The sequence below is a fragment of the Phalangium opilio genome, unplaced genomic scaffold (genome assembly GCF_054372755.1).
Source record: "Phalangium opilio isolate 3A_F unplaced genomic scaffold, DU_Popi_V2 ptg000031l_1, whole genome shotgun sequence".
In the NCBI taxonomy this organism is placed as follows: domain Eukaryota; kingdom Metazoa; phylum Arthropoda; class Arachnida; order Opiliones; family Phalangiidae; genus Phalangium; species Phalangium opilio.
This window is the reverse complement of record NW_028324158.1, coordinates 14,693,745-14,719,868: the sequence shown is the minus strand read 5'-3', so window position 1 is coordinate 14,719,868 and position 26,124 is coordinate 14,693,745. Positions and strand designations below refer to the sequence as shown.

The 26,124-nt window shown below is 37.3% G+C and overlaps 1 protein-coding gene across 8 annotated transcripts in view; it reads left to right on the top strand.

The window, feature by feature from the left end:
* Window positions 1-26,124, top strand: part of LOC149690887 (discoidin domain-containing receptor 2-like) — a 185,600-nt gene that overhangs the window by 102,133 nt on the left and 57,343 nt on the right. For 7 of the 8 annotated variants that reach the window (XM_089870615.1, XM_089870616.1, XM_089870613.1 and 4 more), the window contains exon 5: window positions 16,304-16,582. In XM_089870615.1, coding sequence (XP_089726741.1) covers window positions 16,363-16,582 — 220 coding nt within the window. In that variant the 5' untranslated portion in view covers window positions 16,304-16,362. Of the gene's footprint in view, window positions 1-1,836; window positions 2,397-16,303; window positions 16,583-26,124 lie in introns of those variants that run through there. The other variant, XM_089870614.1, reaches the window with a different exon arrangement.

Genomic DNA, 26,124 nt, shown 5'->3' with positions numbered 1-26,124 from the left:
CAATTCAATGTGTAAATTATTATAGAAGTGGGCAAAACCTTCAATTGAATCGTTGGAATTTTGGTGTTTTGTCCTAATGGATAATTTAGCTTCGATAATAAATATAAACGCCATTAGAGCTGCAACCAACAGTCCAACAGGCGAGCTTCGAAATTCCAAACTAATATAAGGGGTTCGTGATCTTCAATATACGATAAATTATCTAATTGTCATTAAAATTTTCAATTTTGAACCGATATTGCCAAAGCGCTTATTGGCAAGGCTTAAAACGTCATCCTTTCGAGTAATTAACATCATTTGATTAATTGGGGATCGCGGCATCGTTACATTTTGAACGGGTTCAATTTAAATTGAATCGCTACTACTGGTTTCTGATTTTCATATATATTCCCTTTGATATACTTATAGAAATGATTAATATATATTATCTGCCGTTCTCCTAAAATTTATCTGAACACTTGTGAAGTGTTTAAGATTAAATTCCAAAAAAATCAAAAAAATCTCGAGTCACGTAAGTGTTTTGGAATAACTATGAAGCGTTAAGGTAAAATTGTCACGTAGACATTTATTACCCCTTTTCTTTCCGCTTTTAATAAGCAAGGCGTGATTTTTTCTACCTACACCAGAAGCTAAAGCGTATTTATAAATCGTTGCCAAGAAAGTAGTACAAAAATATATTTTTTTTATAGAAAACTTGGTATTTTTCGAGGTGAATTTCTTCCAAAGTAATTAAGGTTGTTTTAAAAACGAAAAATTGTAGTTCTCACGTAGAATTTTCGGTCATCTTTCTGTCCTTGTAATTATGTCAAAAATTCTAAGAAAGAGATCCTGGTTTATCCAGCTGCTTTTTGCAAAGGGTCCCTCGAGTTTACGTACGTGAAATTTAAACCCCGAAATCGTTAAAGGGAGGATGAAACGTCACAAAATCAAAATTAAAGCAAAATAAAATTTGACTTTATTTAAAGGGAAGATAAACAGGAAGATGACAACTACAAAAAGTCGAAACCCCTCACTGGTGCAGGATTTACAGCTTAGAAAATTAGGCCAATTTCTTTATACGCTGTATATAGCATCCCATTTCCCGAGTATATAAATAATTTAGTATATTATTATTATATGGAAAAGAAGGTATAATTTAGCTGGCAAGGTTTTTAACACACTTTGGGTCGGCATAAAAAATTAATTGCGGGCCCCGCAATTTCCTTAGCTCAGTTATTATACGCGTAGAAGCGCGTGACGTATACTATACAGTTGCCTTTGCCGAGGCTTAAGGTTTCCCTGAGCTGACTGCATGGCGCTGCTGCGTAACAGGGTGAATCTAATTTTATTAGACTCGCGATTTCTTTTAATAAATTATGAGACTCCTCGTTCGCTACTCCCAAGGAAAATCAATCCAGAAAAGGTTTCCGACCCCCCCCCCCCTCCTCCCAGCTCGCACCTATACCTTCTCTTTGGAAATATATCATTAGATGAGATGGTTGAGGAATTAGCCTTAACCGCGACGAGTAAATAGTTTTTGAGATGATCGTTCTTGGTTAATTAAGTTACTTAGACTTAATTTATAATTATTTTTGAATGGTAAAATGGTCAAATGGTCGGCCTATTATGAATTTTTGCTCTGCTGTTTTTACATAGTAGAGAATTATATTAAGGGGAGTACAAATTATACCGTAATAGAGAATTATATATAATTATAGCGAGAGGAGTTGAAACTACATTCTTAACCATTTGTTCTCTTCATATCCTTCCTTTTCTGATATGGATATGATTAGTTCAGTTTGGCGTGGCACCGCGTCGCTGCAGTCGCGTTTTTCCACTTCTCTTTGAGCTCCCTACCACAGTTGGTTAGTAACTCGGAGCGATACGTACGGGGTTGCGAATCGCGAACCGCCAGCCAGATCATTTTCTCTTGGAAAGGGAAGTAACTTAGCGTTGCGTTGTGTTGAGATGGACCGAGCGAGCTTTTCCTTTGGGCTCTCCCGCAGTGACTCGGATGTTCTCTGATAGAACGGACACGCTGTAAATTCACTCTCTCTCACTCTTCAGAGAAGTCCTCCTAGACTCGGCTTTTTATTCTCTCTGTCTTTAATAGTACTTTTCATCCGTCGCTCGCGCGCCTGTTTTGTTCCAAGTTTGCTGGAAAAGGCGGGAATTCGGCTTGCTCTTGGTTTTCCTCGCGCTCCGATGCCCCTTGACAACCGTTGTCACGGTGTCTATTAATTAAAAAATAAGACGGAAGAGCCAAAGATACACTCTCTCTCTCTAGTTTTAATCGGATTTGCGCTTTTTGAAAAATAAATTGTTGGACGGTATAAACGAAATTCCGTGGATACCTTTCTTTTTTTGACTTTGACATCCCGGAATTTTAATTGGGATTATTTACCTGTGAAAATATCGTGAGTAATTTAAATGACGTATTTCAATTTACATCGCGGATTATTATTGTTTTGTCAAGTCAGTATACATCTCAAATATACTTTGTAATTTTGTATCCAATCTTTCCATCTTGTAAAGGATCATATTTCAACCCTCCTCGTGTTAAAAATGACATGACCTTTTTGAGTTTGGCATCCAATAAAATGTGGGTGTTATATTTTATAAAACAATATAATACGTGTTTCGCTTGACTCTAAACATCCGTTTTTGAAGTTAGACTATAAATAATATAACGGAAATGAATAGACATTATTTACATACGTAAAATGTTATACAATGCGTGCTATACAATATTTAATTTGCAAAATATATGTATATATAGCTAATGGAGGTGGAATATACGGTTTTATTTTTATTGCAAATTAACGTTATTGGGCGTTTCCTAGTAGATCTGTCTAACTATCCATTTAGAGAACGTCAAAAATTTCGTTTTCCGTAACTAATTGCTTATTTATATTCCGAATATTCACTCCCTCGACATTTATACTAATTACTAACCCGTGTGCTATTTTGTTTAATGTTTTTTCTACTTCTACCGGCACCGATTTGTAGTATAGTTAGGATTATTCTGGCTTTAGAAAATCATCCGTAACTAATAGGAATTTATTCACTTTGGGAAAAACTTGTATACTGTACAACTAAAAATACGATTCGAAAAATACCTTCCGAAATTGTACAAAGTTCTTTCGTACATTAATAATTCGTTTAAAAACGTCGAAGCGTGAGTTAGGGGTGAAATATACGTGTTTAATTCTTTTAGTAGATGAGATAACTGAGAGTTGGGGCAAAATTTTAAATTCGCGAATAGTTATTTATATTTCATTCACATGTGATTGGCAACACTTGTGTGCACACCTAGGCTAGGAGGATTCATACAATTTACTTGGAGGAGACATTTCTCGTGATTCTGTGAGTTTAGATTAAAGGTTAATTTAATTTAAATGTTTTAAATTTAAATACTATCTTAAATTCGAACCATCTCATCGCTTACACCCCCATTTTAGAAAGAACTAGGAATAGGCGAGTAATCTCAACCCAGACGTTTATTTTTAAATACAGAATTGAGCGTAGCACGAATTGACTGCAGCAGCGTCGGGGTCGAGATCCGAGGTCTCTTCAAATTGAAATTAGCCGGGCCATTAAACTATTACCAAAAATCTCACCCTCGCTTCTTCTTCTTCTTCTTCTTCTTTGCACGTCCGCCTTCCCGCCTGCCTTCTTGGGCTGAAATCTTTTTATAAATCCTTTATATGTATCTCTCGCCTCCCACCAAACAACTACAAAAGGTCAAATTTCTAGAGGTCCCCCTTTTTTCGAGCCCTAATACATCCCGTTTTAATATTCCAAACTGCGCACATTAGTTTTTTTACTTTTTATATTTTTCTATATTTTATAAATGTATGGTTACTTTCTCGAGAGGGAACATATGCAGTTCTCGCCCAAAAACTTGAAATTTCCGAAGTTGTTCGAGAATGTTAAGTTCGGGACAATCACCCTATTTTTTGATTTTTTTGCGTCATCACACCTTTAGGGTTTGATATCGTATTGGCAACTCATATTAACAGCTAAATTCTGGTAACGTATCCACTGCCATTACGCGAAGGATAATCGTACAGCGTGTACATGTGCAGGATGGGTTTTCCTGTTGTAATTATGTATAAGAAAAATAATACAAAAGAGGTGAAAAGAAAGAAAAATGGAACTCTAATTTTTTAGGGTGGTTTCCAGTTTTTCTTCAGTATATATATGTATATTTCAATAGATTTTTGCAACAAATTTTCTATTTCACAATATATTTTTTCCCCTTGTTTTTTTCGCGGTTTTCTTTGAAGGTTTGAAAGTTTGTAAGGGTCTTACGTAAGAATTTTAAAGGAATTTGTAAAAGGACTATACCGATTTTGTTTTTAAAAATGTTTGAAATACCAATAATTCAATATTTAATAATTTGAGTTCTACTTGCGTTCATTTTCCACCTCCATTTTTATGTCTTTCCAAGCTTTTAATTTATAGTTAAACTAATAATAGGATTTACTTATTATTTCGGCACACGCTAAGAAATAATATAATATATGGTTAAAAAACAAAGTAGAATTAATTTCGCCTAAACTAAGTTCTGAAGTTATATTTTCTTTTTATTAATTATAAAAGTATGTTAACTTCATCCATCCATCCATAATTGACTTCCCACGTAAACCACTTAGGAACGTGTTATGGTAGGCAAGCGGGTCCTTTTAAAACTCAATTAAGAAAACGTCATATAAACGACTACCGCCGCCGCCGGTTGCCATATCAATTTGTCGCGGACTTATTAACCATTGTTGTTATAATGGATATGTTAACCTTTTATGGCTAAAGTTCGCGTAAGAGATCATTGCACTCGAAATTTCTTCCAAGTGTTTTAATCACGCTTTGATTTGAATTTATGGCGTAATTTCATTTAATTGTTAGTATAGCGTAGAGTTTAATTAAATCTGGAAAGTTGATCGACTGGTTTGATTCTTTGATGATATACGCGGTGTTAAGAATTAGTGTCCTTTACGCAGACCTACTTTCTCTTACGTCTATTTGCTTTTGATATATTCAGTGAATAAGGATTTTCGTATAAGCCGATTAAGATAATTATTATTTTAAATTTCTCAAATCCACGCGTCGTTTGAACTCGATCCGTGACCGGGCTTACAAACTTTAAAAATATTATTGCAATGACATCAGAGCGTTAATGCTTGCCGCAGTCTGCAGTCTGCGGATTGGGAACGTTGAAAGACTCGGCCTGTTTACTTTTTTTTATCAAAGAACCATGCCAACCTCCCGAACATCTTTTTTTTTTTCATTTTACATAACTGTTTTTATAAATATATAAACTTACATATATACATTTGCAAATTTTTCAATTTCAATTGACACTACTAATGAAGGCACAACGATAGGAAAATTATAAACCTCGCATTTAGACTTAGTACTAATTGTAAATTACAGATGGAATGGGATGAAATACGATAACTTTACGAATTAACAAGGAAGGTCCTTGTAAAAATGGAAAAGTAGTTAGTAGTGACACCTCTAAGAGCTTGACTGTATTTAGGATTAGTTGAGAATAGCGAGGGGTGCTGTTACCCTATATTTGTAAGTTTGTAGTTAGTATATCCAAGGAAGGGTAGACCGATTAAGTATAATTACAAAATGACAGACGCCGAGTACGAAAGAATTAGCTTGGAATTTCTTCTTCCCTAAAATTAACCCCTTGGGGACGGTTTGACGTTATCCAGAGACGCGTACATTTTTAAATTCATTTCCGGTTTAAATATCCGCTGATTCAGTCCCAGTACTTATTTGAAACATTTCCCTGGGAACTGGAATGACGCATTAAATTTATATCGTTTTGATTTTTTCTTCGCTCTCTCGAGTCTCAAGCCCTGAACTTGTATCGAGCCAGAACCTCTCAAATTTTTACGATGGACCTTAACTTATTTTTAGTCCAAAAGATTTATGGGTGCCGTGGTTCGAACATGGTTTCATATTTTTCCCACCATCCTATATAAGATTCTGTTTAAAAAGTAAATATCCGATAGATATTTTATGGCTCATTTTATCAACGGATAAGCGTAAATTGCGTTCGTGAATTCATTTAATATTCCCTTGAATATTTAAAGAAATATTACTTATTTTCTCATAAAATATTTTTCGATGACTCAATTTTTAAATTATCCGAAAGTATTCCCGTAGAAGTTCAAGTTCTTAACCCTAAAAGTATTTCCAAGGGTTCAAGTTTAGTTCATGATTTAGATAATGGTCAATTTCCACAATATATTTCTTCCCTTACTAGCAAAAGTAGATAATAGCTCGTTTAGTTCGATTGTACTGATATACCTAACAATGACTCCCCAAGTAGTTCCCTAAAGAGTTTTTTTTCCTTTGGAGTAAACACCCCTGCACGTTTGAAGCTCGATTTATCTTTTTGCACCCTTTAACCGCGCTCTAACCCCAAACCCCTGGGTCCATCCCAATGATAAATACCTTAACCTTAACAGTATGAGCGTACTTAAGTTAACGCGTATAGCGTAGAAGCTTCAAGTTGGTACAAGGAACCTATTCCAAAAATAGACGTTATTTATGCGATTCGCTGTTTAACCGTATTTTCACTTGGAAAATTTACTAAGTGTAATCTAGTTTCCAATGTCTTTTAATAAGTACGAACCCTGCCTTAAGACGTGGTACATTTTCAAGTTGAAATAAGACAAACCCAACAGGTCGGACGAAGACGCCCAAAGACCCTTTCGATACAAGTTCGTTCAAGTTAAGTTAGTGAATGACTTCAAGGTTTAATGGTATAAAAACTGGCATTTAGTACCGACTTAATTTATCTTGGTACTTATTAAACGATGCCAGTTGAACATGGCATAGGACAATAATCTAAAAGCGGTTCGAGCTTCTCATTTTTCAAGCGCCGACAAGTTCCCCTCAAGCTTGCTCTCTTACAAATGTCATTAAGCCTAGTTTCAAGTTTGAGCTGAGGAATTGGTTCGGAAGAAAAATAGTCCGTGGTGCTAGTTAACTATACCAGATTCTACCCCTGATTTTTTTTCTACGCTTGATTTCGAAGGTTATATTACTACCCCCTCCCCTAAAAACAGGAGAATCTCTGGGGGCTTTACCCCCAAGATTTTAAACGAAAATGGGGACTTTTAATTATGTTGTTTTCTATTCTCCATGCAGTAGTCTTGCCTTTCTATCAAATACTTTTTATTTTGCGACTAGCAAAGAAGCGAGATTATATTATAGCGGAATACATCTGAATTTAATTTACTTTAAAATTTAAATGACCTTGATATACCAGATTCGCGTGACGTATTCGATTTGTAAATCACGTGAAACTTTGGTAACAACAGGAAGGTCGGCTTGTTACCCCTGAAGTTAACTGCTAGGCTATAGTTTGCCTGGATGAAGTATGGGGCAACCCCGTGTCACTTTTTGCTAGAGAGAGAGACCCCTGAACTCTGATGCCGGGATTTTGGCATCCAAACTTTGATCCCGGTCAGAGAAGGGGGTTGGGGAAGTAGTTATAATTGGTTCCACGTGGAACCCACATGGCCCCCTTTAAGCTATACTAGTGATTCCTTATATCCTTGGCAGCGGCGAGTTTTTTTCCTGATAATACCACCCTAGTGGCGGTCCCTAGGTCCACCCCTTTTTGGTCGTAAATCACGACTAAATTCCATCTCGCCATCTTGTACTTAAACTTTTTTTCAGGCTTGGAGAGAATGAAGAATGGTGCGCCTCTCTTTTCTTGTTAAGGTTTTTTTACACCGTGAAGTTTTTGTCTCACTATGGAATTTCTGATACCGTATTTATTATGGGCGCCTCAAAACACCGTACTGTACCGTGCATAATTCTGATGCTAAAGTAAAAAGAGAGTATACTTTGAAATGATGGCAAGATTGCCTTAATTTTAATCAATAAAATTCTGATTAATTTTCCCAAATTCAAAACATAAATGAGAAGACCCTTAGAAACCTAAACTAAGTGCTCAATTAATAAAATGCTCTTAGTTACTTTGTAACGCATGCGCTCTTAACTGCGCTTTCGATATAACCACGCGCATCTTGAGTAAATGCGCAATTGCAATTCAGGCTGAAACTCTTTGAAACTTTGAAAGCTTATACTAGTTCTGGTAAAGAATAAAATTCTGTGAAGATTTATGGCTATATAGTTTGAAATTCGAACCTTCTCTGAACAATGAAAATACATTGTTAACAAGCCACCACGATACCCGAGAAAAACACGAATTCTTTTTTAAAGAATTCAATCTCCTGGTCATGTACTTTCATTCCTTATAATGAGTTGTTTTTCGAACTAGCTAGTCCAGGCAGGATACGACGGGAAATAAAGGCTCTATAGAAATGTGTTGAAGTCATAATCCGACTAGGGTCTCTATTTTGGCCCGGTGGCTGTTCCTAGTGGAGAAATCTTGCCAGTTCATTGGTTTTCCAACCTGTCAAAAATCGAAGAAGAAGCCCTAGAGTTGAAATCGCTTTTTGGCGCCCTCCCTTCTTGAACGGGATCTAAATCCACCCCGCTGGGCTTCGTGAACTGCCGAAAAGCAGAAGGGCTTTAAGAGGTCAACAAAAGATAAAAAATAGGTCTTTATATTCTAGCCTGGGCAACCCATGCCTGCCCACCGATGGTCCAAGAAATAAGCCGCTTCTTTATTTTTTTTTTGTTCCTTTTTTGGAGCCCTTTTGTTAAAGAAGTAAGGTATACCCGTATAGATTGACTCAGAACAGTTGTTAGTTGGCGTATATCTGATTTGTACCGTTAGAAGTTCATAAACATGAAATAAATTAGGAATTTTGACCTTTCACGAGAGGCTGTACATAGAAGATGAGTGTGGTTTGCCTCTCGAGCCTTCATTTACCACACCTATAAATTTTAAGATGGTTTTAAATACGGAGCAAATTCCGACTGCAACTAACATTAAGATTAGATGTAAATCGCATCCTTAAGATGGCTCACTTTAGTTTCGGTGCGTGCATGGTACCTTCATATTTAGGGGTATATTTTGACCCCGGCAAAAATGGTCCAGGGCCGACCGCACTCTATCGGGTGATACCCCACTAACCTCGCCTTTGAAAAACAAGAAACAAGAGCCGAGGCGATCATAGCGGGACATGGAATCTATTATGTTACTGTCAGAAAGTACCAAAGTGATGGTGCTTAAACGTTTCTTCTTCTTTTTCTAAGGGTGAGGAGGGAAGAGTGGTAGAACATAACCCCCGTGACCTTTTGAACCGTCTTCCTATAATGAACATTTTCTGAAATGTTTTTCTCAGATCCCCATCCAAGAACTGGAACCTCCTTTACCTAGCTGATTTGATTTTCTTTTTACCCCACAGCGGAACTAATTTTTATTTCCGTTTTTTCTTCTTCCCATCTTTGAAACATCGATAGGTAATTGAAGTAAAACTGTACCATAGATTTTTAGCTTTCAAGATAAAAACAATTTTAGGAATTTAAAAGCAAATCAAGTACAGACCTCCTATTGCGAAAATACCACAAAACACTTAAGCATTTTCAAATTTTAGGGAGTTAACTTTAAGTGTTATGCTTGTTAGGAAAAAGATCCATAATTTTTTTCTTTCTTCTCCATATTTCTTCGTGATTAGAATTGGGAATTTATTAATGAAGGGTACTGGTTTTCTTCAAAACCAAGTCTTTTTCTCGAGGCTTCGTCAGGCGGAATGACGTATGTTCTTTTAGAAGTTGATTCTAGTTGACGTTTCTATGAAACCACTCTCGAAATTTTTTTTTAAAAAGAGCCTTAATCCATGTTCTAACGTCTAATTCCCTTGTATTTGTGAAATTTAAAACCAAACGTGCTTGGCGGTTTTGGTTATACGAACTCATATTGATATGTTGAAACACTCGCTCGCTTCCCAATAGTCTCTTAAGAAGGGTGAAAAATATTGAAGAAAATTTGAAACTTAAGTAGCCCCCTTAAAAATAACTCTAATTCTGGTTTTATAAAATTGTTTTCCCGTAAAACGATTAATATCGTCCGAATTTATTGCCCGATTTTGACCGAGTTTGTCTTGTTTTGAAGCTAAAATTCAACTCTATTCGAACCATTTAAATCAAAATTTTCTATTGAAAATTTCAATTAAATTTTACATTTAATTAAAAGATAGAAAAATAATTTTAATTGAATTTATTTATACATGCGTAACTTTTCAAGTAAAAATAATAGCACGAAGAAAACACGATAAGACATTAAATAGCAATTTTCTTCCTATATAATAACAGTAATTTCGGAGGTATCTCTCACGTGTTCTTCTTAAAAGATACATTTAATTCAAACCACCATCCGCGCCAAAAAGGGAGGACACGAAAGTAGAATGAAAAAAAAAAGAAACTTGAATAAAGAAAGATAAAAAATATAGTAATTTGTCATCCCGATGTACCGAACAAATCTCTCCTCCAGTTGGAGTGGTGTCATTTAAGCACTGATAGCGAAAGTCATTATCTAAATCGAGATTCCTTTACCAATTACCGTGGTAAAACTCTTCCCTGTCGCCAGCCCGCGCAACCCCAAACTCTACACAATTCAAACCCGAAATGAATTCATTCCCATACCAACACGAATAAATAACGAAATCGCCAATAGAATCTTGAAATTATCGGAGATTTGAAATTAAAATAATAATTGTAATATTGATTACGATCAATTTGCTCTTCCTAAATTTAATTTATTAATTAAAGAAAAGGTAATAATTGGGGTCGGGAGTAACGTCCATTTGTTTATATAACATTAACGTGACATTGAAACGCATTCGTGTCAGCAGAGAGCGAAGAAAGAATGCTAAGATATAAAAATACCATTGTTGTCCATTGTCAACGGCTTCTATTGTGCTGGTAGGTTTTTGGGCGACCTCGGTTTTGTTACTAGATCCTAGAGCTATTTAAGGGCGACCGGTTAAAGGGAATGGAACCGATTCGACCCCCGTTATGGTAGGAAAACCTAGGATTAATATTAAATAGGTTAGGCTTAGGAATGCCTCGTAGTTTCCTATTTTATCCGGGGTGGTTTTGAATCAGACGCTCGAGCTAGAGGCGAGCGCTAGCAAGAAATAGAGAAAATGCCAATATCAATTACCCAAAGAGGCGCGAAACATTGCCTCTAGTCTATAATATGAACCAACTTTCCCTCCAACCCTTTGGAGCCGCGCGAAATAAAATCCCTAAGAAAATTTCTTACGTATTTTGAAATCAACTCGTTTCTTCCTAAAGTTTAATGATCCAATATAACTGATGTTAAATTAATCACCCCTAGAATATATTAATATTTATTATGGCTTTTTAATTGCCGTATTTAATTTTAATTTATTAATAAATTCAAGATGTAGGAACTGGCTGTAAAAATCACGTGTTCATCGCGTATTTATAATTAATCTTTATATATTTTTAAATTCAATCTCGATATTTGTCAGTATTGGTATTAAATTTCTGGTGAAATAAGATTAAGTCGTAAATAACGAGATCCCAAGTTCAAATAAATCATTAATAAATACGACACTTCATTTTTGGAATCCGAATTTCGTAAACAATATTTGCAGAAGATAACGATTTTGAAAACTACCAGAATATTAGAGAATATATTTCGATGATCGAGGCTATGATTTACGATATAATCTCACTCCCCAGTATATCATATAAGACTAGTAAATTATGGACGAAAGTATTATTTATTCATTTTCCAAAATTGAATTGCATTCCAGTCCATATCTTTAATAGTCCTTGTTCACTGTATTAATGTAATGAACGCTGTCTGTTGTTTCGTATTACCAGTAATAATATTATTTATTTATAAAATTCTCCTCGACTCCGCGTTTCGGGAAAGGAGAGAATATCCATCCTCAAGAAGATGAATCAAAGAAATCCCGAATAAAGTTCTTGGGAAAAAGAGAGAGAAGCAAACCTAGTTGGGGGTCTTCCGGCTCATGGCCTGGCAGTCCTGTTATACGTACGCGTTTCCATATCTGAGATAGGGAGTCATATCCGATGACAGTTATGGCTTTCTCCAGTTTTTTTTTTTTTTTTTTTTGGAAAAATGCTTTGAGAGGCCACGGAATATATTTACGGGGTCCATTTCTTTTAGGCGCATGCAGCATTGCATTCCGCAGGCTGCCAATTTTTCGGGTTAATGAAAGAGAAAAATAAAATACGATATATACGCGGCCTTTATGTACGTAGAAGGGAATTAAATTCGCTTCATGGACTTGCGTAATTAGTTCTCTTCGTTTGATCGAAAGAGCCATAAAAAATACCGGTTTTTCTCTTTTCCCCGCTTTCGCTCTCTCTGGGGTTTAATTGATATTCGCCAATTGATAAAATGGTACGGGAAATAGGGCGTTTAACCTCAAATCACTGTACAGTGATTAAATGCAGCGCCTTTTCTAAAGGCGAATGGCTACTATTTTTCCTCCTGTAATCTAGTATTTTCCTACTGTACTCTAGTATTTTCCTACTGTACTCTAGTATTTTCCTACTGTACTCTAGTATTTTCCTACTGTACTCTAGTATTTTCCTGCTGTACTCTAGTATTTTAATACTGTAATCTGGTGTTCTCCTACAGAAGTTTAAATCAGATCTTTAAATAAGCACACTTAGTTAATTTTGTAGCAATGTGAACAGCCTCGTATGATAATTCTACCGCATTCCAATTAAAAGGGAATTCATGAATTTACTTAAACAACAATCAATTTTTAAATTAATTATTTCTGGCCAGCGCGTCTGCACGACCTGTTAAACGCAATGCATGATGGTATGTCAGTCTCAGTTACGATGGAATTTCTCATACACGCATGGTGTGTTATGTGTTTAGCGCTGGAGATGATAGCCTAAAGATTGCGTGGAGGAAAACTCCCTTACCACAATCATAGATATCAGAAATATATATCCCCAGAAAAAGTTGTGAAGAAACTTGATCCACAGAAGGAAAGATTAATACGAAGCATATCTGTATTTGTTATTTTATTTATTTCTAATATCTATGGATGCAATGAAGAACGATAGTATCGTTTCTCCCACGCTTTAATAAATCGGGATCAGTCATTGGATGAGTGCTATATCCAGCGCCTTCGTCCACTATTCGCCACTCACCACCGGAAGTCGGGGTTTACTCAACCGGAAGGGACGCTTAGCGTTCACCCAGGCGAGCTGGCCCTCGCGCACCCATCTACTATAGGAGGAGAAACTAGTTCCGATTTGTCACTAATAACTTAAGCTGCCCTTAATGTAGTTAGAAAACCCGTTAAAGCCAAGCTTCCGTTACGGTGTCAAGTTAAATTGGCGGCAACCCTACCGCGCCGCCTTCTGCTTAAAAGATATTTATACTCGAAATCCTCTCTCATAATCGGAAATTTACGACTTTCAAAGTTTCCCTTGTTTTTCAACCTTGTTTAGAAATGATGTTTATAATCTCCCAACTTTTAAACAACTCGCATTTTTAACCCTTTCTACTTTACACTAAAATTTATTTAATTTCAAATTTTTTTCGTTCGACTTTCTTCTTGATTTTAAAACTTTGTTAAATACACTTTGAGATATTTAATCTGAAAGAGAGTATGTTTGTATTCTTACCGCTTTATTTATTTAATTCAGAATTTTAACTTTAAATTTGGTTTCATAAATATAATTCACTCGGGGGCAAAAATCCCCGTCTAATGGAATTTTATATCCAAAATTGATAGAAAAATCTTGAATTGGAATTAAGGTATCTTTACGCGCTGCCTTTCTTTTTCTTAACTAAATCAGGTTATCTTTCTCATTGTATTTAAAGTAGTTTAGCAATCAGCCATTGGTCCGTAAAGAGGGTGTGGGAATTGCTAGGAGGAGAGAGGGAAAAAAAGACACTGAAAAGCTAAGAAACCCTAGAGAACCCAAGAAAAGAAAAAAAAATAAAACAAAAATGCAAAAGAGGCGATTTCTTCGCTCGGTTCGCTCCCAGAATGATACGACCAGCGCTTGAACAAACCGACACTTTTAACTTGGGGAAGAAGGCCTTCTTCGGCAGGATAACTTTAATAAATGTCCCCCTTAGTTCGAACCATCTTTAACTTACAGTGGGTAGACAATACGAGAAGTATATAACTCCGAAGTACGCGCGGTAATGTTTTTAAAACTTCTGTTTTATCGTAATCTTTATCCGAGTAGGGAACCCAAGCAGCGGGGTTGGTTGCTATGGCAACGGATAGAAAAAGTAAATGCAAATAGATATAAATGGAAAAGAAAGTCGGCTAAGAAGTATTCTCGCGCTCTCGTGCGTTCTTCTCTTCCTCCCCCCTCCACCTCCTCCCACCTCCACGTTTCTTCTTTCTTCTTCTTCTTCCTATTATTTTCCCGCCTTTTTTTCTTTATTTTTTTTCCCCGCGCTCGTGCAGTGTTTTTCCCGCGCGTTTTGACGGGAATGTCTCAGCTTTGATAAGGATAATTTAGATCGCTTCGCCATTTTTCTGCTGGAGCTCGAGGAAAACTCGAGTCCTATTCCCGTTGTGGATAATAAATCGCCCGCTTTCCTTTCCATAGAGCGAGCCTTTTTCTCTCTCTCTCTCTCTTTCTCTCTTTCTCCCTGGCGCGCGAGTTTTACATATTTTTCACTTCGTCGGATTTTGTTTTATCCCTAACTGGATAGGTTTAAGAAATTTAGAACATACAACGGGGGGGGGGCAGGGGGAAATACGAAAAAAAAATATATATATATATATATATATAGAATTTTAAATGAAGTTGCAGGCTGCCGCTGCTGATGTTTTAAAATCGTGTAAGCGGGTTCGATGGAATTACAAGTATACTTAATTTAATACGTGCTCCGGGGTTTAGTTTTAATTGATGGGGTTTAAGTTAATGTTAAATTACCTCTGGGCATTAAATGAGATAAAGTTTTCGATAGGTATTTGTGTTGCTATAAGACCGGATTTATAACACGATATGGGGCCCCCGTACGTTGGAATGATTTCCTTCCCATCGTACCTCGCGTGTAAGTTCAAATAGTTGTTTTTAAAATGATTTACAAAAACTTAAATATCAAATTTTTACAAAGCTTCAACCATCTTATCTACTATAAACCCAGATTTTTCAGGTAAAACCGGCTTATTCTTGAGTCGATAAATCACTTAGTCGCGGTTGGCATAGATAGATTCTTTTAACACTTCGTTGTTTAAAATCAACCTGCGAGGTCAAATTTGTTTAAGATATTTTAAAATTTATTCTTATAAAAACCACGCCATAATTTTAGCCCGTCTATTGTATTTTTTAAACCGTGGAAAGGGGAGGTGCAAGACATATTAATAATATCTATGGCGCAATTATCATATAATGTTAATTATATTTAGGATTTAATTGAATTTGTTAAACACGTGATCATCTGATGATCTTAAGCCTTGGCCTTGAAGCAATAAAACCCCAAATTAATAAGTCCGTATTTATTCAAATTAGGGCGTTTCTACCATTTAATAACTTGAGGTGTCACCCAATTCTGTACTTCGTTATACATGACACGATAAATTAAGTCATATCGTGACGTGATAATTTTACAGAAAATTCCTAATTTCGTTAAACACGTCGCGAGTATCGCCTTACAAATTTTTGCCCTGTTATGAATTTTAAATTTGCCTCCCTAACACCTCGAGTAAATATATTCGCTATGACTCATTTTGGGGGCTTCGTATTGCCACGCGGCTATCTCTAAACTAGAATCATCAATAACCCATAGAAACTAGTTGTTCCAGCCCACTTCAGGACGATAATAAGTACTTACGGATTGCCCTTGATGGTATTTGTCTGCTATCGGAGCTCTTAATTTCACGAGGATGGTCTTCAATCGACGTTTCATTTGTTCGAAAGGTTTTTAGGCCTAAAGCGTTAGAAAAAACCCCCTAGCTAAGCCTTTGTTCTTATTCATTTAATTGCTCAACCACTCCCTTACGGGTTCTTCTATAAGTTCAACCCCGCTAATAGCTGACCGGAACCGGGGAAATTATAGAGCCCCCGTGTCATTTGCCCGGTTTCTAACATCATGCAAACCCTCTGGCTTTAATAATTTTACCCTCGTACTGGTCCATGGACCATTTCGTATGCCCTGTGTTCTTGCGTCTGTTTTTATACTAAAATTTGCCTTGGCAAAGGTAGTCCCGGAGATTGGATTGAAATGGTCCATAGCTGTCGTGAAGGGTGGTCGCTTGGCGCGTGAAAAGGTCACGGGGGAAGAAAAAGGTCATTAATAGTATGGGAGTCGGTGATTATCAAAGTGTTCGTGGGCTCCCAGTGAATATTGTACCTTGGTTTTAAACTGTTCTCCGTACTTGTGTTTTTGCAGATGGCTACCAGGAGATAATCGGTGAAAACATCGGTGTCTAAGCAGGCCTGTTTGTGTTTATGAAGAAATGTTCAAAGTATTATCGTGACGCTGACCGGTCCAACATGATCACGCGGTTGTTGATGACGACAACGATGTTATTACCACCATCCTTCCGAAATCGGACAAAGTCAACCAGAAGGATTGGTCCGCTTAAAAACATGGACTCTGTGACGTTATTCGCGTTAGTTCTTTACGCCTTTGCAACGCGCGTCACTACCGTCACGTCATTGGAATTGGGTAAGTCAATACCTTTTATATGTTGAATTTTAACCGCAATTGTTAGGCGATACCCTGGTTGTTTATTAGTTAAGTATTCTAAGACCTACATGTGGGTTGTTCTTCGTTTTACGGACAATGGGGGTTTGGGTTAGAACTTGTTTTGGATTTGGGAACGTTTTTCAGCGACTTCTCATAGATCTCTTTGGAAGTAGGGGTGTCTTACGCGAAGACATGACGCAAATCTTCCACCTAAAGTACTTAAAATATTTCAACCCAAACTTTACCCATCTATTTTGTTCCCTATAAAAAGGACACGGTTGAAAATTCATGTGGGTATTATCAGGTTCCTAGACAAATGGCCGGTGGTACACGCGTATAAATATATATGTGTCCCGGACCATAGATAAAAATAACGAGAAAAAAAGAACCAACCCTGTATGGCATATAGTATAAAGGGTTATCCGAAATTCCAAACACATTCTCTCGCCTTCGTCAAGCTTAGCTCGGTTCTTACCTTCAGGAGGATGGCGTCGCACGACGACCACCAAATTGTTGTATATTTTCTTACCCCGAGGACATTTTTCAAACTTTATCCTGGAAGAAAAAAAAAGAAAAACGTCTGGGATAGAAAAACATCCTTTGAACACTGACTTGAGAAGGAAAAAAAGTGTCTCGGTATCTCGTCTTGGGTCCCATAAAGCTTCTTCCCAGGGAAAGACTTATGCGTTTCTAGTAAATCCATAGTCAATAGAGAATCCCACCACCACCACCACCAGCACCACCTAAGCTTAAAAAAATAGCAGCGAAGGAAAAAGTAGTGTTTGCCCGTGATAAAGTTCTCAGCGCGTAATAGAGAAACCACTAAACTCGAACCCATTGACGGTTATTGATTACGGATAAAAAAGGACGCGACACTTTCTTAGACTTCTTATAGCTTCTAGGCTTTCGTCTCTCCGTCATGAACTAATTCGATTCGTTCGAGACGCCGCTTCCACCGCTACCTTTGTACGCGCTCCCTTATTGTAGAGTAAATATTAATTGTTCAAGGCTGGACACCAAGTTTCCGTTGTCTCTTATACAAAAGGTCTATCGTTAAGAGAGGGTCCACTTTGGCGGCTTCTTTGTGTAAAAACATTATAGCTTCGTACGAGGTTATAGAAAACTCGTCTCTCGTTTTACATTGAAAAGGTCCATCAAGTCCACGAGACTCTGAGAGAGTTGTAGTGTAACGAGTGATGCCAGGATATAACACTGATTCGAGGAGTCTAACATTGAATAGAAATTTTCTTGGGCACTGCGAAATCAGTAGGGAATATTGGGGGACAGTTAGCTACACCTCGAGTCGTATCAGGAGGACATATAGTAGGATAGTAGGCTCAATAGGGGATATATGAGGTTTTGGTAGTAGTAATACTCTGGCGAAGTTGGGAAGACGAAATCCCTGTACCCTCTACCTAATTTAGCGGGATTCCAATGTTATTTCGTTCCGAACAGCGCCTTCTAGTCTGCAGGGTTGTAGTACTGTAGGACGACGACGTTCCTATATACATGCCACCGTTGGTGCATGAACCCACGGGGTGAAAGGCTTTATACATTGCCCTTTTTACACCGACGAAGCCTTCGAGGCTGCGGCGGCTACAACGTCTCTTCGGGATTAATGAGCCGTGCTTTAGCTACTACGGCTTGTCCCAAAAACAGTCACGTGACTCTTTGCCCTAATGGAAGCCCCGCACCATATATATACTTCTTTGGCGACCTCGAAACCTATAAGTTTGGGATGGCTTAATCATAAAAATAGTTTAATTGAACAGTTACTTTGATAGTCTTCGGGATTTCAATGGAACTTCAGTCATGAATAATCCACAAATTTTCAATTGAATGTCCTTCAAACTTATTAAATATCTATGAGTTAAAACCAATTATGAATGCTCTTGAATTGCATTACTTAAAATGCACCCATGAATATTATTCCCAGAAACAATTACTTGATAAAGATAAATTTTCTTTGGAGTGGCTTCAGTCACAACAGAGAGAGATAGGTCTATAGCAATACAATGTCACCAAGCAAAGAAGAAAACATATTCGATTATCGTTGGGGGGTTCTTCTCAATTCTGGATGGAATGGGTGTCCATAGCTCCTTTAGACCTAATGCATTTAGCTGGCGCAAACACACAGGCCACACTCCGCTCTCACTCACTCCCTACAGATCAATGGCGCGTAATCTCTTTGGCCTATTATGGACATGTATGTATATATATAGGAAAACAGGGGACCCTGACTAGAAAGAAACTGCAACCAACTCACCCCCATGCACTATTCACTTGGCTATTACTTTAATGGAAAATCCTGGCAAAAGAACCGAACCGATTTAGGGCTGGAAAAGGAAAAACCCTTACATTATCTCGGTCCTCGTGCAAACGAAACATTTGGCTCCTTCTTAAGTTTAAAATAAAGATGGTAGCCTAGTTTATGGGCGGGGGAGAGAACCCAGTAACCACGTTATAACTGGAAAGAGTTGAAATAATATCGTTTTTGAATTAGTTTTACTTACAGCGCACCTTGAATTATTTTTGTATTTTTATCTCACGTGCAAAAATCAGTAGATTTTAAACTAAAGTCGTACCTTGACTGTTCCGCTGTCATTTGTTACTTTTAAGATGGTATACTCGAAGGTATAAAAAACGTATTAGGTCCTGAGAATTGAGGTAGCCGTTATCTTATAAGTTCCTCTAACGTCTGCAAGAATAAATGATTTTTCTATCCTAACCCATGTTCTCATATAAAAATAAAAATCAGGAGAAAAAAATTCATATCCATGGGTATAATGTCTCGCGTTATGGGTTAGGGTATGGCGCCATACCAGAAAAACCATAGGAAATTCATCCCGCTTGGTCGGATAGTTAGAAGCGTTAATAGTGAAAGGTGGCTTTAAAATCAGAGGGGTACGAGCGAGTGTCCAATACCTCCGGATATCCCTTCATTAGAAAACGACGGCTGCTGTCTTTACCACGGACGGGGGGGAGAGAGAAGCTCCCTTCTTGGGTTTTTACGCTATTAAACGTATATTTTCAAGCTCCCATCTTCTTCTTGGAGTATACACAATGCCTTTGAAGATTTCTCCCAACATCTTCCCGGCGCATTTTCTCGAAACTCTTTGACGTTGACGAATTGACCAGCCTTTAATCGCATCAGAAAACGCAAGCCAAGCGTATCTCCCCCCTCCCCCCTAACCCCTCTTTACCCAGCATGCACCGCGGATTCTATTCTTCTCCATCTTCTCTTCTCCTATTCTGCATCTTCCATCGGGATGAGCCTCAATTCCCACCCTGAATTGATACCACATGAGAAAGCCGCGTCTATGAAAAATAATACCAACGTAAATTTTATATTATCCCCCCTTTTAAAGTATGGTAGAAATTTAAAGCGAACGCCGTTTCACCTCATCGTTATTTTTACCGAAGATCAAAGCTGTTTTATACATAAATTCGGTTAAGTTTCGATATTGGCATCGCTTTACTTGTCGCTTAAGTTCAATCTTAGCTTGAAAAAAATTTAAATTCTTTACTCATCCAGAGCTAGCATCTTTTTTTTTGTAGTGTATTTTCAATGAGGACTTTTTTCTTTCGAAGGCTTTTGTGAGAAATGCGAACGGAGAATTCAATAAGAAAAGGGGTTTCGTTTACATTTTCAAAGTGGCATGACGTTTTACCCTTTTTTCTCCCTTATACTTGTTTTCTTATTTTTTTAAGGCTTGGGGCAAGATAGGGTTAAGAGGGCTCTTTCATAGCATTGAAGAAAAAAGAAAAAAAATTCTGTCTTTTAGAATTTTTTGAATTGAGAAAGCCAAAGCTTAGCTTGAATAAAATTCCGTTATATTTAAATTTATATAAGGAGAAAAACGAAGGGGTTAAGTTTTTTAGTATTTTTTTTTGCTTTATCCTTTTCCTGCCTCTGAGGATCCCACAGATCTTTTACGTCTCGTAGCATCGCTTTTAGGATTTATATCGACGATTTTTCTATAGGGCTTGCACTTTTTTTTTAGATTTCAAGATATTAAGATGCTACTATGGATTAGAAAACAGATTTTTTAAAAGAAGCTGAATTTAATGTAGCTCATAGATCAAACTCAAAACATTTTTTTTTTAAGTTTTTGATTATTTCGCAACTTTTGCAAAATTTACGCATGCAAATTTGGGTGTAAATGTATGAATTTAAAGGGAGTATAAAGTGTATTGTAATTAAGGGACAATGAAATTTATATGTTAGGCTTAAGGGAGGATTTTTTTATATACAGAGCGTGTAAAAACCTTTGGAAAACATATTTACAAAAATATTTAAATAATTACGGGCCCGCGGACCCCAATTTGGGTCAAAGGGTGTCCTATTAGTCCTTATTTTTCAAAACGGAAATTTACAGTTAGGAATTTCCTGTATTCGCAGGCCAAGATCCTATGGGAATAATTCACCCCTGCTAAGCCTTGCCATCCCAAACGATGAGTAAATTTCAAAATTAAAAAAAAAAACCATCCCCCTTAAACTGTATTTTAATGAGCCGGGGTAAATTTTTTTTCCGAAACCCTGCCCCCCTGTCGACGCCATTTAGAATTTTTTTTCTTTATCTTCAGACCCCCTAAAAACTCTTTCCGGACTTAATAATGATTAGATGAAAGAGTGAATAGATACAAAGTTATTATAAATGGAAGCGTATCATTAACTATAAGCCTTTCTCCGTATTAATCCTTTAAAGGCGAACGTATCGTTTAATTTTAAAGAATTTCTCATTATCCCCCGATGCAAGCGGATGCTATGTTCAATCAATGTAGGGTACAAACAAATCGCTTTGTTTAAAAGTTCTTACACTAAATAAACTAGAAGACGTACTCTTCCGTCAAGTTAATCCGCTAGTAATGTCGGCTTTAAACCTTCATCTCGTCCCCTCTTACGAGTAACATCCTCATCTCTGCCAGATAAGATGGATTGCCAAAAGGTCCCGACCCCAAAACTAAATCTCAAGACATGTTCAGTCTCAGCCAAAAAAAAATAATAATTTTTTTTCTATTTTACAATTTTGGTAAAGTGAGGGTGAAATAGCAAATTAAAGCATTTTTTTATTAGTATCTGGACGTATGTACAGTTGAAATGAAATCTGCAAGGCAGTTAGAGGCCCCAAGAAACGTTTTTGAAATGTAATGTTGTGTATATCCCCATACCATATGCCCTGAACCCAATATCATACGGGCTCCTTTGTAAGGGACAAGGTTTACCCTCGCTATGCATTTTTTAATTTAATTAGAAGGGGAGTTTTAGGGTTAGGCTTAGGGTATCTTATTGCCGCCGCCAAGGCTTAACGATGATATAGCATTATTCGCGGGATGATGTAGTTGGTGATTTGCAATTTGTTCACGCGCTCGGATCACGTAGTTGTAAATCTTTTAGCATCTCGATTATGAACGGGTTGTCAATTAGTCACACCGCTTAGTGCCTCCGTGATTTGTTTTTGCTAATTAAGTATCTTTTTTCTTTAGCCTCGGTTGGCGTTTCTAAATTAGTAGTTTAGTTTACGATGACTGGCATTTTTAATAGGCTTAAGCAAAAAATTCTCTCCAATAAAACACGAGAGAACTTTAATTGATTTGAAATTTTCAATATTACGTTTCCAATAATCAGGTAGTTAGGTTGACTTCCTTTTCATAGATATAGAAGAGGTCCACCGTGCGCCAGAACCAATACCCATTGTCCTTCTATTTCTAAAAAAAAATATATCAAAAATGGCACTGCACCAAAAAAGAAAAACGTTATCTTGGGGTCCCAATGGTATATAAAATTTTTTTTTCTTCGAGTCCAAACTATGAAAAAAAAAAGAACCTTTAGAAAATTTTCTACGCCATTCGTGTAAGAAAAGGTGGCCATACCGAATTTAATCGTTACTGCTATCCACACCCGATTATTCCGCCATAGACCATTTCAATTCTGACCTCGAGCTACTTGTTATCTACCTTCCGTGAGACTCGAAACTCGGTCCGTTTCGACCTTGGTCGCCACGTGAATCAAAATAGTTTAATATCCCCCCGATGTCGCTTGACTCTAAAATGAAAACTTGAAGGTCCCTTACGAATCTCTTTTCGTCAGTGTCGGGTTAAATTGTCGTCGGTTATAGAATGAGGCAGGCTCGCGTTACGAGAGAGAGAGACACCTGATGTCTCTCTGTATATTGATTTTTCTCGCAGCCTCTGACGATCCTACCTGCTCCTTCTAAAATAGCATCGTTTCGCTTCGAGATTCCGCTCAAAAAAAAAAAAACTTTTTTCTCCTTTTCTTTGGTTCTGCTCCCTGGAGACTATCTCCTAAGCTACGTAATTATTAGGAGCAATTGGGGGAAAAAGAACTTTTTATTTCAGTAAGAAAAAAAAGGTGTTAAAAAGTCTCTAAAAGCTAGAAAACGATTTTTTCCAAGTCTCAATCTGTTCCTCGGAGATGGTTTTATTTTACATTCCCGTTTTAATTTCTCTCTTTTTTCGATCGTCATATCTCTTATTTCATTCGTCTTCGAATGACGGGTCACGTGACCATCTAATATTACAAATGGTTTCCAAACGTTCTCCCAGTCATTTATTATAAAAGGAATTTTTTTTTAAATAAAAATATTAATGATTTTTTTTGAAAGTGTTCGCTTCTCCCTGAACACGGGAGTGAGGCAGGTGAAACATTTCTACAGGGGCCATAGGGTTAACATGGGCCTCTTTGCGCCTGTAAGTTGGCTTTTTGTGAATTTAAATTTTCAATTTCACGTGATTTCTGAATTTCGTTAAGCCTTTGATTTCGAATTTTGATTAATTTCACGCGCTTTCACAATTTAATAAATTAATGCCACGTGATTATGGAATAATTTCGGCTCCATGGTTTTATTTATTATATTGATTAAAGTAGTTTAACTAAGACCGTATGTCTTTATAAATATAGAAACTTTTCTAGAGCACTCGTTTTAACAATATGAATTGAAAGCTCTGGTCCTCGAGGAAAGAGCTCAATTGCGCGTATTTCCGGATTAAAAAAAATATGAGACTAAAAATCGGAAGAGACATCTCTTGTGCCTTTACAAAAGAATTCTACGAATAGATAGAAAACTCCTCTCCAGTTAGAGAGACTAACTTCTTGGCTAGGGATGAAAAGTTTAGTAACCCCCCTCCCCCAAAATGTTCGTTACGCTTCGTATTACGTCTCTTATAAGATCCTATAGAGTCTAGGGGTCCCCCTTGAGACTCTAGCTGACCCTCTCAACTAGGAAACCACCCTGAAAATACCCCTAACCCAATAATACATACCGTAATAAACTATTTATAACTTTAAGCAAACTACGATTGAAAATAGACCAATGTGAAGTTCAAGTATATACTTAATGTAAGGCGGATGATTACTGAATGTTAAACCATAGGAGAAAAGTAGTTCAGATAGGGGGTGTTTTGTCTAAATGACATTCGATTCAGATGCACCCACGTGCATGGTGGTAGTGGTGCAATTTGAGACAAGTCACCAAAGAAGATGACGCGGTGGTGTACGTATACACCCTTCCTTAAAGTTACCCCCTAGCTTAAAGAAAAGACAGGCGCTTTATCCAAAGCCCCCGTAACGAATTTAACAACGAAAGTTACGACGAAACGCGTTTGGTTTCTTCCTTCTTTCTTTCTTTTTTAATCTTTAGAGGTTGGAAAGTCAGGAATTAAACTTTACTTACTGTGACTTAAGCTTTCGCTGTTTTCATTTGCAACCGCACCAGAGAACTGTAAATTGATTTTTTCTTTTTTTCTTTTTCGAGCGTCCCCTTCATTTTAAGTAAATGGAAAAGGGGGGAATGGCGGACCGAAAAAGGAGAAACTCGCAAAAATAAAAAGGAATAGAAAAAGAGAAACTGAAATAAGGAGGAGGCATTTTGGGATGGAAACGTTTTTCCGAGTGCAATTTTTAAAAACCTTCTGAAATTACACACGTGAAGACCGCCGGGCAACACACACCCCCCCCTTTCCACGAAATGCGCGCGCGAGTTTAGAATTTATAACTTTTCCTCGGCATTCAGTCTCTCGTGGGGGAACTTCACCGCTCAGCACGAGCCAACTTTATAATAGATGAGATTCTTAAACCATCCTTAAATTAAACTTGATATTTAATTTCTAAGATTTAATCGTGTTAAATTTAAATATATTTCTTAGTTTCTTAAGTATGAAACTTAAATCTTATTTAATTTTTAATAAATCGAGGTTAAAGGTGAAGGGTTTATTTAAGAATAAGAGGAGCTTAAGAATCTCATCTTGGAATGAGAGAGAGAGAGGTCTCGTGCGGCGGGAGGGGGGGTGTAGAAGTTTCCGGAGGATTCCCTAATGAGTGTAGCAGCAGCGGGAAAAACTCCATGGGACAGCGTGGGGATATTTCAGGGTTGCATTGGGGGATTGCGACTCCTGGAAAAAGGAAAGGGAAGGTTTTTAAAAATTAATGTAGGCGCCGCCTTCTTTTCCGCTTTTACTCCATGCAGCAGATCTCCCCGCCGGTACAAAAGGCGTCATCATATCGCCACGTGCCAGAAATTTACTTTGTATATAAATGGGAAGTATATAGCCTCCTGTATATAGGCAGCTAGCTTACAACTTCTCCCAGTTTATAAAGTATTTATCCGATTTGGACCAGCGTGATCTGTGGCGGGGGTTTATCAACGAGTTTATCGATGTCTGTCCGATTACGCATTTTTTATCAAAATTGATTGAGAAATATTTTTAATTTGTGGGAATAATTAGTTGAATATCATCAGAAAGTAGCTTGTACAAACGCGATGGTTATATATTTAATTTTTTTCAATTATAAATGAATAAAATGCATCCTCGCGATCTCTTGTTTTTGGGACTACTAGACTATAAGGGATATGTTTTCTATTACCCATCGGTTGGCAGTCACAACTGGGAATCACTCCCCTCACTCTGCCTACAGCGCCAAACCCATTGTCTCTTCTGAACCCAAAGTCTATACAAGAGGATCAATCCATCTCAGCCAAAATCAACCCGAAAATTTTACTAGGAATCCCCCTTGAAGTCCTCTTTCCCTTCAACCCCGTGTCTCTCGTCACCATTTTCAAAGCCCGGGGTAATGGGTGTCAACCTTAGGCTCTCGCGTCAAGTTAGATGGGAATTTCGCGAAGAACTTGGGCTCTTTGCGCAAAGCCCCTGGTCGTTTTTGCTCAGACGAGATAAGTGTTTAAAAGGGTAGGAAATTCATTTGCGGTTGGTTGGTACGGTGGTACGGTAATGTATTTATCGATAGCCAATTAGAGCTCGTCAGGGCCGTCATTCGCACTCTTTAAATGCCCCGTTTTCTCATTCTAACTCCGTACTTTCTTGTACGCATTTTAAGGTTGGACTCTGTTTACGTTTTTCTATTCGAGTTTTTGTAGCTTTACCCGTATTGTTTCCCGCATTTTAAACAGTCGTTGAAGATGCATTGAGCGCGCGGTTAAAAAGTATTTCCCCTTCTGAGGTTGTTAGTATAGATTTTTTTGTCCCCAAGTTGGAAGTTTTAA